Source organism: Lolium rigidum, chromosome 3 (assembly GCF_022539505.1).
Source record: "Lolium rigidum isolate FL_2022 chromosome 3, APGP_CSIRO_Lrig_0.1, whole genome shotgun sequence".
NCBI lineage: Eukaryota > Viridiplantae > Streptophyta > Magnoliopsida > Poales > Poaceae > Lolium > Lolium rigidum.
The window spans coordinates 391,211,403-391,225,698 of record NC_061510.1 but is presented as its reverse complement, the minus strand read 5'-3'; the positions used below and the strand labels follow the sequence as shown (position 1 = coordinate 391,225,698).

At 43.3% G+C, this 14,296-nt stretch overlaps 2 protein-coding genes across 3 annotated transcripts; both read right to left on the bottom strand.

Moving 5' to 3' along the window:
• Nucleotides 1-775: 775 nt before the first annotated feature.
• On the bottom strand, nucleotides 776-4,339 carry LOC124704524 (BTB/POZ and MATH domain-containing protein 5-like). Of its 2 annotated transcripts, none has more exons than XM_047236792.1 (4): nucleotides 3,845-4,339; nucleotides 2,049-2,424; nucleotides 1,678-1,951; nucleotides 776-1,110 (listed from the first exon to the last, which is right to left on the bottom strand). In XM_047236792.1, exons 1-4 carry the CDS (start codon nucleotides 4,315-4,317, stop codon nucleotides 926-928), a joined length of 1,308 nt encoding a protein of 435 aa, XP_047092748.1. In that variant the 5' UTR covers nucleotides 4,318-4,339; the 3' UTR covers nucleotides 776-925. The 2 variants fall into 2 exon arrangements, with proteins under 2 accessions (XP_047092748.1, XP_047092749.1); XM_047236793.1 differs by having other exon boundaries at nucleotides 993-1,130.
• Nucleotides 4,340-4,840: 501 nt separating this feature from the next.
• On the bottom strand, nucleotides 4,841-13,826 carry LOC124704523 (probable zinc metalloprotease EGY1, chloroplastic). The gene is made up of 10 exons (XM_047236791.1): nucleotides 13,584-13,826; nucleotides 10,639-11,109; nucleotides 10,411-10,554; nucleotides 9,779-9,880; nucleotides 9,050-9,261; nucleotides 8,237-8,287; nucleotides 8,085-8,154; nucleotides 6,061-6,129; nucleotides 5,453-5,503; nucleotides 4,841-5,350 (listed from the first exon to the last, which is right to left on the bottom strand). Exons 1-10 carry the CDS (start codon nucleotides 13,749-13,751, stop codon nucleotides 5,192-5,194), a joined length of 1,497 nt encoding a protein of 498 aa, XP_047092747.1. The 5' UTR covers nucleotides 13,752-13,826; the 3' UTR covers nucleotides 4,841-5,191.
• Between the last annotated feature and the right edge of the window lie 470 nt (nucleotides 13,827-14,296).

The window sequence follows — 14,296 nt, the reverse complement described above, 5'->3', positions numbered from 1 at the left end:
GATGTAGCTTTATGGTGCGGTCCCCAAAAAAAAGTGGCGTTCACGTGGGAGTTGCGGGGGGAGATGCTCGTATGCTGCCGGGGGTCCCCACGGTGGGCCAAAAAAAGGAAAGTGCGTGGTCCCCACGCTGGTCCAGAAAAGGAAAGTCCACCTGGTCGGACTGACCTCGTTTTACCAGGAATCGAGGTCGACCTCGATGTAGCACAGCCCTTTAAACAAACTAGCTGGTAGCTTAGTTGGTTCAACCTGCGAGTACCCCCGAAGGGAGATGCGGGGCGAAGCAAGCGCAGAGACAAGAACTGGTACAACATCCACAACACCAACAACATCACTGCCGCCACCAACCCAACTAACATGGGAACGCAAACATAATGCCATGCATTTGTACGTAACCTAAATCATACGTACACACATTTGCCAGAATTTACGTTATCATGCCTTCTGCAAGCTGAAAGAGAAGAATACATAATCCATGCATTTGTACATTTTACCTAAAAAACCTTTACATCACACATTACGCTAGCTTGTATCAAGCCCAGTATACACATTCTCAAGGCTGCCTATGCTCTGCTTGACATAGTAAGTGGCAAGCCCCGCAAAAAAAAAAAAAAAAAAACTCCGCTTGTTACGAAAAGATCTGTTGAGTAGCACAAATATGAGCTGATCTTTTTAGCTTTTCACTTCACATTATTTCTCCACTTGCCATGAAAAGATCTGTAGACCAGTCTCGTGTGTTTTTGCAGGACTGGTTATAAAGCTTGTAAACGATTTTAACTGGCGGTACATATGCAACTAACACTTATGAACAAAACAGTGCAACAAAATCAGATGATATTATTCGAAGAGTTGTCAAAATTCAAATGCTGTCCTGATTTACACGGCAGCGGCAGCTTGCTTAGACAGTCAGTGCTCACACTGGCGGCTGTCAGACCCTCGGTCTCACTCTGCGCCCGCTGGTGTCGCCGCCGTCCGAGATCTGCCCCCACACGCTCTGGCTCTTCCCGCCGCTGCTGCATTCTTCCTCGCACCCTGCCACTGTCCTCAGTATCTCCGACTGCAGCGACGGGCAGTTGTCTTTGAGGTAACTGAATCCTTCGGTCCGGATTACAGCTGCAGATACATAAGGGCATCTGGAATGTTATACAGTTCAGAACACTCATTTGGGCACCTTCAAGAAACAAACGGTATATACAAGCTGTATGCAAACAAAGTAGAGTAGTTTTCTAGCAGTAACAAACAAACGAATGTAAAATTACTAAGATGTCTCATATGACAGTGTTAAGATGATCTGTAAGATGTTGGTGAAACTAAGAAGCATGAAATAAACTAAAATTTGGAGACTGGCTTGCAATCTGACCACACATTAAGATTCAAAACATTGCAGAATTGCACTCATAACTTGAGTCTGTCCACTAAGCCCTTGGCAAAGATGTGAGTATCAATATTACTAAGTGGCAATGTGGTACACCTCCCCGCAAAAAAAAAGTGGCACACCTTTTGTTCCCCACTACTGCGATAAACAAAGGCATCATATGTGTTTCTATTCCATTCAGTGAGTTGTATATACTTGCAATAAGCTGGAAACTACAAATCAGAGTTTTAAAGCTGATATGCATACAGTAGCAAATTTAGGTATCTACATGCGCAAAGATAGAATTGCATTGTCGGATCTTATACCTGAAAGGTTCTCAGCAGCAAATTTTAGGCAAACAGACTTAAGCTCCATAGCATGATACTGATCAGCCAGAGCTAGAGTAGTTGCCACAGAGTTCACGGAAATCTGCTTGCACAAGTAAGATTCACATAGCACTCTTAGCCTTGGCAACTCATATTTGTCTGCTGCAGCCAACAACTTCCCAGCCAAAGTATCAAAGATAGAACAATCTGAGCTTGAAGCAGACAATTCCTCATCACTAACAAGATTGTCCCTGTACATAAAATGAAGCACAGCCTACAACAAACGTAGTGTTCACATAGGACAGATGCAAGTTTCTGAGTATGTTGAACTGAGAAATCCAAAGAATAAGATTGGCATAGTAGAAACAAACCTCAAACACTTTTGGCTCCATGTCATCAATGACAATCTCTCTGATTTCGTCACTTGTGTCAGACTCATTCTTCTCTTCATCTGATTCAGGATCAAAAAATTCAGATCTAAAAAAAGAAGACCGGGCGGCCAACACTAACTTATGAGCATGAAACTTCTGTCCTGCTACACTGAAAATAACATCTGCACCCTCCTGACTGTCCAAAAGTGTCCCAAAATGGTAGCCTATGTCAGAATCCGGAACCTCTAATGAATGTGGCCTAGAGTAATCCATGGTTGATGTCACAACGCCCACAGTGCAATTTATCTTCAAGCAATCATCTTTAAGAAAGTCCGATGTCTCAAGGGCAGTACGCCGGAAAAACCTTTTATAACCCCTGAAAATAGAAATCAGAATGAAAAACCAAATTCAGGAAAGGATTTAGTACTTCTTTTACTAGCAGCCCTTACGCAGGAGTTAAAATCAATTAATAAGCAACAAGTAAAATGTCCGGCTGTCTTCGCACAGAATATTCCAATCAATTTACGAGGTGTGCAAAATGTTGCTGATCTCCCACTCTTTTGCGCTGTTGAGGTCATACCTATATCAACATTAATTACATATATTCTCTACCCGCTTGCACCTTAACCGGAAGTTACTATCAGTTCCCTGTTTAATCCAAAGAACACGATTGGATGGATCATTCATTGGACCAAATACCTAAATAACTACTCTCTAGTAAACTGGTGTTAGCATGAAAAATCATGAGTTTATTTACTGCCAACCGTTGACATGAACATGCCCACATTTAATAGGATTTCGGAGTTAAAAGTTTGCATATGTGTTAATCTCTGCTTCCCTCTGCAAAGAGCATTACAACCACTACCTGAGTTGGTAGCAAATTTATCAATTGCAGATATTCTATAAAATGTTGCAAACATTTTTGTAAGACAGTGAATATCTCCCATTAATTAAGTTTCCAAAACAAGCAGAGAAACCAGTTAAATTCCTCTTCCAGAGGATTCTGTTGAGGATACCATGAAAAATGGAAATCCAAACTAGAAATTCGGCCTATATAATGTGTTGGCAATTGAACATGATCAATTCGGGGATGCGGTCTGATGGGTTGACAACTAGTTAACACAGATTCGTACTACATCAAGCAGACAACAACGGAACCAAGTCTTAATCCGTGCAGTGCCAAGAAAAACAGGCCCACAGCACAACTTAAATTACGTCTAACTATAGCCAATTCGCCAATTTGTAGTATTTGTGCAGTGCCAAATTCACCGCTTAGGCGAGAACCATACCAACACGCCCAAATCGAATAAAATCAAATTGTGTAATTATGGTCAAGTGACATTGTTGAGAATAAAACTCTGGCCTATATAACGTGTTCGGCAATTGAACATGATTAATTTAGGGATGCGGTCCAATGGGTTGACAACTAGCTAACACTAATTCGTACTACATCAAGCAGACCACAACGGAACCAAGTCTTAATCAGTGCAGTGTCAAGGAAAAATAGGCCCACAACAGAACTTCAACTATGGCTAAGCATAGCCGATTCGCCGGTTCGTAGTATTTGTGCAGTGCCAAATTCACCGCCTAGGCAAGAACTATATTGACACACCCAAATCGCATAAAATGAAATTGAATAGTTACAATCAAGTGACATCATATATATGAAGGCGTAAGTACTAGTTGCTGAAAATCAGCTCGCCGCAACGACTAACTGCGTCCAAATGAGCCGTGTTCGTCTTGAGGGCGCCGAACTAACTGATTGTGACGAGGAGGAGTCTAGGTAGGAGATTTACCACATGGATCCGCGGTACTTGAGCGTGTATGGCCCAGACTCGAGGGAGCGGTCGAAGTGGGAGTGCACCTTGTGCTTGCCCCTGCCGCTCTGGTCCTGGAGGGTGAGCTCGAAGAGGGCGCGCACGTCGGTGCCCTCTGAGGCGAGCGCGATGAAGACGGAGACGTAGGCGGAGTTGTCCTCGGGGTTCTTCCCGTCGGGGTAGAAGTAGATCGCCCACTGGTACCCCCCGACGGTGAAGGTCTCGCTGGCGATGTGCTTGCCCACGCCCATGCCCTTGGCCAGCGAGTAGCCCTGGATCACGAACCGGTGCGACCCGTTCACCGTCTCCGTCACCGACCGCGAGCTCGTCGGCGAGGAGGCCACGTCCCGCGGCGCCAGCGCCCCCGCCCCCCCGCGCTCCGCCTCCACCGCCCCGTCGCCCGCGTGCTGCGGCGACGCGTCGCCCCCGCCGCCCACGTCGTCCTCGTCCATGCGGCCGCGGAGGTGGGGTGGGGTTCGGAGTGGAGGGGGGATCGGGGATTTGGTGGCGTGGCGTGGCGATGAGGTGCGGTGCTACAGCTCGGGAGAAACCAACGAGGAAAGGGGATGCGGTGGTGGTGGGGTGTGGAAGAGAGAGCGAAATAGAGAGGGAGACGCCGGGAAGGTAACAGTAAACTGGTTTTGATTGGCCTTCGATTTGGTTGATAATTGACGCCTGCTTTTTTTTTTCCGGTTTCTCCTATGCACTCTTTGAAGAACTAGTTTCAGGATCAGACTTGCAGATTGGGAATTGTTGTTGCAGCATACTCCTGCTTATCCCTGCGTGCTAACCAGGCTACAGAAAACGAATCCTCCTTCGATGGATTGCCTGTTTCCTGTCCCAGATTTGAACAAGAACTTACACCATTTCATGTAAAAACTCGCTGTATACTGATTTTGGTTTGATGCTATTTTACAACATTTTACACGAAAAACAGGCTGCACGAAAACAAGAACAAAAGTTAGGCAGGTCAAAGACCCGGCAAATTACTTCAGCATTAAACTTGCATACCCAACATTTAATCATTGCAGATCAACAACCCTCTGTAGTCTGTACCACCTCGCAGCACATTTTACTGTACAACCAGGACAATGATTTCAACCGATGGTCACACCTCAGATGTGGGCGACGCCTCTGTCCTGACCTCACTGGACCAATTCAATTTCTGTCCCCGCGGCAAAATTTTGCTTACACTTAACACAAGGAGGAGTAAACTAATGTTTCACCTCCGCGGGCCTTTACAGCAATTTTCGCTATCACCGCTAAATTCGGATACAAAATCGACTTGTGTCGTGGCCTAGCTCTACCTGGTAAGCGTCGCGTGTCTCAGAACGTGTTCACAAGCCCTACGCCTAGGTCCTCCGCGAGTTCATCCCACACAGGGATGAGAATCAGTACGACGAGAAACACCGAAACTATCAAGGCCGACCTCCTCCAGGTGCCAACATCGCTCACGTCGTCCAAGCATGGTTTTTCGGGTGTTCTCTGGTACACAAATCGAAAGGAACATAGAATTAGTTGGTGTACGTGACATGGATCCTCCTCCCTAGCGTGTCTCCTAAACATTGATCTGTTTTTTCTGTTTACCTGACATAGTAGCACATATAGCCCCCAAGGAAGAGACAATGGCCCTCCAAGCTGGAGCAAACAACAAGGAATAACATTACATGTTAAAAGATGTACCTATGAGCTAAGAAGGTTAAGCAAGACTCGGAGACAATTGTCTTCTGGAAAAGGCTTCATGTAAAGCCAACATCTGCTGTTTTACAGTTTTAGCAGAATAGATCTCTCATTTTAACAGAAAAAAAAGAAACGACTCCTGTTTTCTTTCCACGGACGCATCTCCTAACTCTAGCTTCTTAGAAGTTTCCAGAACTACAAAAAAAACTGATATCCGCGGCCTACTAGGTAGTGTAGTGTTGGTTTCTGTCAAGTCCAGCATTTTTCTTCACTATTAACTGTATAAAATGATTATAATCAACACTGTGTTCATATAAGATCACGAATACCATTTTGCATGTTGTTAAGTGGAAACTTGTAATGTAATTAGCCGGGACAACAAATGTATGTTCCCCTTTCCAGAGATAAGAAACAAACTGTACCGCTATAGAAATTCTGAAACTTAAGATGCAAGGCTAGGTATAAGATGTTGTTTGGAGAATAAATAAATCCAAGAGTAAGATAGACTGGCATACCACTCCAAGTCCAAGCAACGAATACGTTGTCAAACCAAATCCAAACAAAGCGCTTTTGCCGAATGCACCCTGTCAAACATATCAGAGAACTTTAGAATTGGTACAGAAGCTCTGAATTTTGCTGCTAAAAACATGTTATTTTCAAGTTACAATGTTAAGCACCAGAAGTTCTAGATATTATCTACTGTGAAGTTTTAAACTGGAAGATTGACAAAAGAAGCAATCAAAATTTCAATAACTCATCAACAAAGTGTAAAAGGAACACTTGTTATGAGAAAAGACTACATCACTTGTTTCCATGCAAATGAAGCCCTCCGTATGGGCATCCACAAGGTAAGGTGGTCAAATTTTGCCACCTGTACATTATTTGGAACTAGTGCTAAAATTTCTCTGCAGTGTAGGTGTTTCCAAATCCTTATAGAAAAGTGGGATCACAGTACTTATGAAGAACAAAATTTAAAAACACTCCCTCCTTCACCTCATCAATCTACCGTATAACCTTTGCACCACTGCATGCTTCTCCCCAAATCCCTCTTCCAGGTCCAGCCACCCTCAAACCTTTCTCCGGCCACGTTCAATTCTCTCCCCTGTCCACCCTCCAATTCCCCCCACATGGCCACCATCAAGTCTGAAGCTCCCTTCTCAGGGACGAAAGTAGCAGAGTGCTCCTCTCTCGTCCCTCCATAGCCGGTGGCATGTTCCTCGAGTACAGAACAGGTGAGCACATATCCTTGATTTCCTACTACTTATTTTTCTGTAATTGTTTGACCTTTTGTTTGCTTGCTCATTTTTCTTGCCTTGTCTTCTATAAACCCATAACCCCAATTCCCACTATTCCTTTGTTGATCAGATGAGAACCAGCACGTCGACAGGGATGTCTATACCATGGAGAGGAGTTGGGAGGCAGCGACATTGTGCAACACCAGTACCAAAGCCAAAAGATTAAATCTGACCATGCCTTTTGGGTACATTGTTTTGTAATGGGGTTGCAAAGGATTTGCATTGATCCAACAGTGCACTCAGTTCCTAGTTGTATTTTTATTGCTAAACATGTACAAACTCCAGGACCAATAATAAAAATACGTAATGGGTGCTATTTTCCACTCAAAGATTCACAAAGTAGCGCATCACGGTGTTCTCCGATCACTGACAGCTACATGCATATACTAGTGTCTTGATCACCATCTTTTGAAAAAAGTGCATGACTGCATGCTACTGACTGGCAATAACAAAAATAAATCACACATCAAGGATATGTGACAAGTAAAGATATCCATATGAGATGGAAGACAATTTATTTTATTTTTGGCATAGCATCATCCTAGGTCAAACCTAAACCCCTCAGAAACTCATAGGGCATGGGCGCATGGATGGTGAATGCAAAAAATAGTCCTATTAAGTGACCGGAAATACTTTTGTACACCCATGCATGAGTGTGGGTGTTTTCGTCACCGTCCATTTATTTCTCGAGATTCGTGCCCACCATGGTAGATGGAAAGATTCCTTTCTCTCTCCTCTTTTTATCCGAATCTCAAAGCACAATGGACGGTAATGGAAACACTCACACCCATGCGTGGGTGTACAAAATTCACTCTCGTTAAGTGACAAGGGCAACTGAGAGCCATTCTCACGACGATTGCCTACTGTCACATACTCCTGTCCACAAATATTTGTCATTTTAGCATGGGTGCAAGAATCAAGACATAGCCATCACGCTATTCTCTTACTAGCCTCAAATTATGCTCTCAATTCCTGAGTTCTCTCTCCAAGGAGGAGCACTGAGAAGGAGATTTATTTGTTCATAAGAGTACTTGTTGTGGGTGTTATAAAAAGAATGGTGGAAAGAGTGCCTAGTTGCAAAATGGACAAACAAGATGGCTAAAAGCCTAAAACTGCATATTTATGGATGGACAGAGAAAAGAGATGGCTAAAACCAGATATATTTCTGGACAGACAGAGCACATGCATATGGTCCAGCATTATTATTTGGTTGTATCCCATAAAATTTATGGGGGCACTTTTACCTGTAAAGCTCTTCCACCATCAAGACATCCAACAGGAAGCATATTAAAGGCTGTAGTCGTTAAACCACACCTACAGAATTTGCAGAAACAATAAGACAAACAAATACTTGTTTGGTTACAAGCGATCAAGCAATTAGTGAACGATACTTCACCAGCCGGCAATCACAAGAGGGTGGATCAAAACTGTAGCAGCATGCAGAGCACTGAAAAATCAATTATAGTACATTAGAAATATAGGGTTACAACCTAAACTATAAAAATACATAGAGTTGAGCAGTTGATGAGGTTGTATTCCAGATGTTGGGTAGACTAGTACATCCATAGAAGTGGTACTAAGCATGGTTTTAAAGGTAGTAAGGGGACGTGGGTGGCCGAATCCCGCCTTAACTGTCAAGCATTTAAGGCAAGGCGATAAGGTGATGCCTTAGAACATTGTACAAACAGAACAAGGGATGTGCTACAAGAGAAAATTATAAGTATTGAGATGGGCCGCTATCCACACAACTCATAACTTCCTCATGGCCTAAAGGCCCATCTAATGATCAATCTACTCCCCTGTGACCTAATCTCCACAATATCTCCCCTGTCTACCTTGCCATCCTAGGGTACTTTAGTGCTGAAGTGATGCTTAAGTGACGCTTAGGCAAGCCCTTAAAAATCTTGGTACTAACAGGACGTGTAATAGTTTTTAAGGCCTAATATCCACTCATAGTGTCCATAGAAGATCCCATCACATGTAAATATCCATCAAATATATGTATAAGTTGGGAGCGCGGAAAACTATTGATATTGCCCTTGAGTTGATCAAGCAAAAAATCCTTCTGAACCAAGAAGAGTTTCTGCTAATTAGTACACTTCTTAGAGATTGAAACTAGTTACGAGGGAACTTAAAGAACAGTCTAAGGAAATTTAGGACTAGCTTTAATGGCAAAAGGTAAATGTCCAAAATGTCAGGTAGCAGTCACCTGTAGCCAAGTATTGCTCTGCTAAGAAGTCCAAGCAATAAAGAACCTTGGAATAGATTGCTGGGTACTTGAACTAAATCACTTGTCGCAGCAGGGTTTGAGGAGAGCCACAAGCCTACAGAGAACATTGAGAAAGAAAGTGCAGCCCCAGCCAAAGGACCAGCCATTGATATGTCATACATGGTCTTTCGATCTGGTAGAATGGATTTGAACTGCAGAAGTGGATGATGAAAAATAAGAAAATCTCCAAGTAGTGGTTGAAAAGAAATATGCACAATTCTATCCAGCTCTTACAGTGCAGTGCGCAAAACTAGTGATTTCACGGAAAATACAAGTGATAAGAAAAAACAAGCGTTGTCATAATTTAGACTCTTGGAATGTAACTCCGGTGAATGATGACACCAGAAGTAGCAAAAACACTATCATTACTCAAGCATGTTTCAACAAATACACATCGGGGTATATAGAGAGAGAGAAAGAAAGAGAGATCTTATAAAACTAAAAAGAAGGTATATGGTTTTGATGCTATTATTATATGTGAAGGCAGGAAATAAGTTAATACAGATAAAGTGCAATGTGTTATCAACAAAAGCAAGATTTTGTCAAACTCTCCATCACCATGGATGCCTGGCATGTGAATTAATGATCAACTATTTGATACATAATAAGGCAATAGCAGCACAACATATTCCTATATGATGCAATCTACGTCTTTTATTAAATACTAACCTGAGTAATTGAACCAAAAGTTCCAAGAGTGAAGTTCGGAATGAAGAAAGGAATGCTCAGTTTCACATCCTTTGCATATGCTGCCAAAAAGTGTCCAACTTCCTGCACACAGAAATAGACACGGCAGGTCAGGTTAAAACAACCACAAACAAAGGGACTTCATGAATAGCAGCTCAAGCGATACAATAAATCGCCACTTAATTAAAGGATCTGCCATATCACTGTCTGCTAGTAAATGCTAACATTCAATTGCTCAGAACATAACTTATCTATTGATTAGTGTGCTTTAGTTACCAACTATACTGAGCCATAAAGGATACGTCAATTATGCAGATTTGAGTCTCTATGCATACCTTCATGTAACAATTATGTTAACGCTGACCAAGGAAATTCAATAAGACAGATGCACTTACCCCTAGCCCCACACTTTATATGGCAGCAAAATACCGTGAAGAGCATTTACCTCTTGTTACTATTATAACTAATTGGAGCACAACACGAAAAGTTAATAAGACAATTGACACTGCATTTCCTTAATACTTGGGCTGGTATAGAAGGTGCGCTATTGGTGAAATAATAATTAAAAGTCTATACGAAAAATAAATGCTGAACAGATCTATGATGCGACTTACATGAAACAGTTGGATGGCCAGTACACCATAAGCCACTGGAAGAGCTGATTCCACGAATGGAAGTAAAAGTTGCATGTCGGGCGGGGGTCCAGTAGCATTTGGGTCAGTGAAATATGAAACAATATCTGGTGGAAGACTGCTGATCTGCAAAGAGCTTTGAATTTGTTAGCAACCTAGCATAGAGGGGTATTAACTTCTGTCATCATATAACAGATGAGGCAAATATACCTTTGATGCAATTCCTAACTCAATACAGGAGAACACAGTGAGAAGGAAAAGTAGCATGGAAATAACGTATTGCCAGAGAGTAGTAGGTCCAGGCTCGGAAACTTCTCTTCTAAGCAAACCAAAACTAACACGGGGTCCCCCACGTGGATCATCCTCTTCTGAATTGGGCTCCTCCACCATGAAAAGATTGTATTTGTCACCTGTAAGTTCACGTAGCTGCCGTTGAAGTTTTCCAAAGATTTCCTCTTTATTCCCTCGGAGGTTCCCAACAAAAAGGACTCCTTCCCCAAGATCGCCAAAAGGCTCTTCCCTTGTCAACCAAAATGTTGTGTAGCCAAAAAACTTCTCCTTGATAGCCTTGACATCATCTGGATCAACCTTTTCTGGGCCTAGGAGCTCCAATAGCTTAACTGTATCGATGCTATCCACACTGAAGCTCAAAAGTGAAGGCTCGCTCGATACACCAGGAGTCTGAGCAAATGGAGGTGTTAATAGAAATATGTTTGATAAAAGAGGCAGCCATTTTCATAATATTAAAACAAGTAGGCTTTACAGCTAAACAAAATTTTGATATACGAATTATTAAGCAGTATCATGTTCTTTCCTATTTGGCTATTTCTTACAAAAAAAAACTTAGCAGCTGGTCAAAGATTGGTAATTAAGTTCTAACAGGTTTATTCCCTTACAATTGCATACACCTTTATTTGGATCTTGCAGCAAAAAAAAAGAATAGGAAAAACTAGTAGCTATACTGATATGGTACAATCATTATTGAATATAGCAGAGAGACAGGACATGATTCATCATGTAGGTAGAATTTAATTTATCTACCCAACATGCAGTATATATTAGCATTTGGCTGTGACAACAACAAGCACAATGCCACAATGTGGTAACTTCCCCTCATTTCTAGCAACTGAGTGTTGTGTCTACCATATCTACATTGAGATAGTTCTCATAGGACGTTTTAAACATCGCCAGTCTCGAACATGTACCTTTGACCATTTTTTATGAACATGGCAGCCAAGTGCCCAAGTTCATTCTCTTGGCGAGTCTACTGTATCATTTTCATATAATCAAATTAAATTGTCCTTATATCATCGTTGTCAAGATTATAAAAGTTTGACCGCACTGGATGCTCTCTAAAACGTCACACATATCTGACTGGAGAGATTATGCCACTAGCATAGTCATGTACTCACACTACAATGTAATGATAGGTCGCAAGGTTAGATTGCACACACAGACACACTCAGTCCAGCAGAAGGGGCTAGAAAATACTCCCAAATCATATGGAAACATATGGAAAATTCAAGGTAGGAGGATAAATAGAAAAATCGTATGAGGAATTCAAGTCCAACACCGAGCGGAACAAAGAGACATCCCTGGATGTTTAGAATCCGATGGAATTTCTAATGGAAGAGTAAGTCGATTCCTATCTTGTGTTCCAAACCCTAAAACTGAGTGTATCTTCAGGGAGCTACTCCAATCTTTCTGTATCCACAACCTAGTTTCCAATTTAATTCCAAAAAGTGTTTGATGAGTGCTCTTCTTTCAACCAAAAACTGAAAGAGCGAAAGCCCTTATTCTACCTCAAAGGAACATAAGCTAAAGGTTCTATCACACGTTTCTCCACGGTGGCTCAAGGTAGATCTGCATGTTTATCAGCGGCGGACAAAAGCGAGCACCCTCCTCCAGTCCTCCTCACGCTCAACGACGATGAGCCTCATGGGTGGCAGCGAGCTTGGGTGACGAGTGTCGTCCAATGCAGCGCAGTCCTCCAGGTTGCAGCGAGGTGGACAAATTGTTCTGTCTAGCTAATGTGCGGTGCAGCACACACAGAGGAGATAATTTGTGACTACCCATGAGACGTGGTAGGTGAATGCAACTTCAAGGGCACACTTGAGCAATCGGTGCATGATGAGTAGATCGAGCTTCAAGGGTACATCCTGACGCCTCCTATTCTCATGCATGGACAAGTACTCCAGGGGCATGCTTCCGGTTTAGACTCTTTGTGCTTAAACACTGGTCGATGTAACATGCTTAATATACAATTGACTAATAGTGCTAGTTCATCTCATTTTGACACACAACAATTCATCTCATTTTTTCCACACTAAAATCAACCGGAAAACATTCCTAACAGAAGAGTTTCTCAAAACACTCTGATATGATTTGTAACCGAGCAGTGCGAGTAGCAGGTTCACTTAAAGCTCCAGAGTCTAGAGCTAGCACAAAGTACATATAATTGAAGACACGAAATTTATGTTTTTACCACGTAGTATTACTACCTCTTTATTCATTTGCAGTTGAGATACGTATAATTTAATTTATCTACCCAACATGCAGTATATATTAGCATTAGGGTGTGACAACAACAAGCACAATGTGGTAACTTCCCCTCATTTCTAGCAACTGAGTGTTGTGTCTGCCATATCTACATTGAGATAGTTCTCCTAGGACGTTTTAAACATCGCCAGTCTGGAACATGTACCTTTGACCATTTTTTATGAATATGGTAGCCAAGGGCCCAAGTTTATTTCTCTTGATGAGTCTACCGATATCATTTTCATATAACTAAATTAAACAGTCTTTATATCATCGTTGTCAAAATTATAGAAGTTTGACCACACTAGATGCTCTCTAAAACGTCGCACATATCTGACTGGAGAGATTATGCCACTAGTATAGTCATGTACTCACACTACAGGTTAGATTGCACACACAGACACACTCAGTCCAGCAGAAGGGGCTAGAAAATACTCCTAAATCAGCAAGCCATCCAGTCCAGCTACGTTCAACACAAAACCTCATGCATAAAACAAGGCGCCCACTCAGCACAACTACATCTGTTACTCCAGTACTCCATCGAAATGGCAAATGTTTGTCTACCTAGGTCCTCATAGCAACAAATGAACAGGCGATTCAGCAGTCGTACACCTTACCACGGACGAAGGGGATGACGAAGAAGAGAAGCTCCCCGACCGGCTCCTCTCCGAGGCTACCTCCTCCGCGGCCCCCGCCTTGGCTTCCACCGCCGCTGCCGCCGGCTCCTCGTCGCTCCGCTTCTCCCCGTCCGCCTCCCCGCCCTCGTCGACGGAGAAGCGCCGCATCCGGTCGCACCGCCTCAGTGGCCTCCAGTCCAGGTAGGCGCCTCTGGTGCATCCCCACCGCGAGCAGCTCGGGGCGGCCCTGGGCTTGGGGAGGCGCAGGCGGAGGCGGGCCGCGGCGGTGAGGTGGACGAGGGGCGAGCTCGCGAGCGCCGCGGCGGCGACCGCCATGGCGGGGCGCGCAGTGTGCCGAGCTCGGCGGTACGGTGGTGGTTGGAGGCGGGGCGAGAGAGCCCGCGGAGTGAGATGAAAGAAGAGCGAGGATAGGGTGCGGTGGAGAGAGAGAGCGCCGCTCACCTGGACTCGGATTTGGTTTTGGACGTAGCCAGCTTTGGGACCCTTTTCCTGAACCGGACCGGCAAGGGTCCGCCGATCCGGCAACAATGTCAGGTTGTATAGTACATTAGTACCAATTTTGACACACAAAAATTCATCTCATTTTTTCCACACAAAAATCGACCCGAAAGCATTCCTCACAAGAAGAGTTCCTCAAAACAGATATGATTTCTTAACCGAGCGGTGCTAGCAAGCAGGTTCACTTAAAGCTA

Bases quoted from the DNA above. Each gene is read 5' to 3' on its own strand.
- LOC124704524 (XM_047236792.1), bottom strand. From the start codon at position 4,317: ATGGACGAGGACGACGTGGGCGGCGGGGGCGACGCGTCGCCGCAGCAC. The intron at 1,952-2,048 runs GTTTGTTTCTAC...CGTTTGTTGTAG, and splicing joins TGGAGCCAAAAGTGTTTGAG to GCTGTGCTTCATTTTATGTA. The intron at 1,111-1,677 runs GTATAAGATCCG...ATGTATCTGCAG, and splicing joins TGCTGCTGAGAACCTTTCAG to CTGTAATCCGGACCGAAGGA.
- LOC124704523 (XM_047236791.1), bottom strand. From the start codon at position 13,751: ATGCGGCGCTTCTCCGTCGACGAGGGCGGGGAGGCGGACGGGGAGAAG. The intron at 8,288-9,049 runs GTGACTGCTACC...TTGATTTTTCAG, and splicing joins AGAGCAATACTTGGCTACAG to TGCTCTGCATGCTGCTACAG. The intron at 5,351-5,452 runs GTAAACAGAAAA...TTTGTGTACCAG, and splicing joins TATATGTGCTACTATGTCAG to AGAACACCCGAAAAACCATG.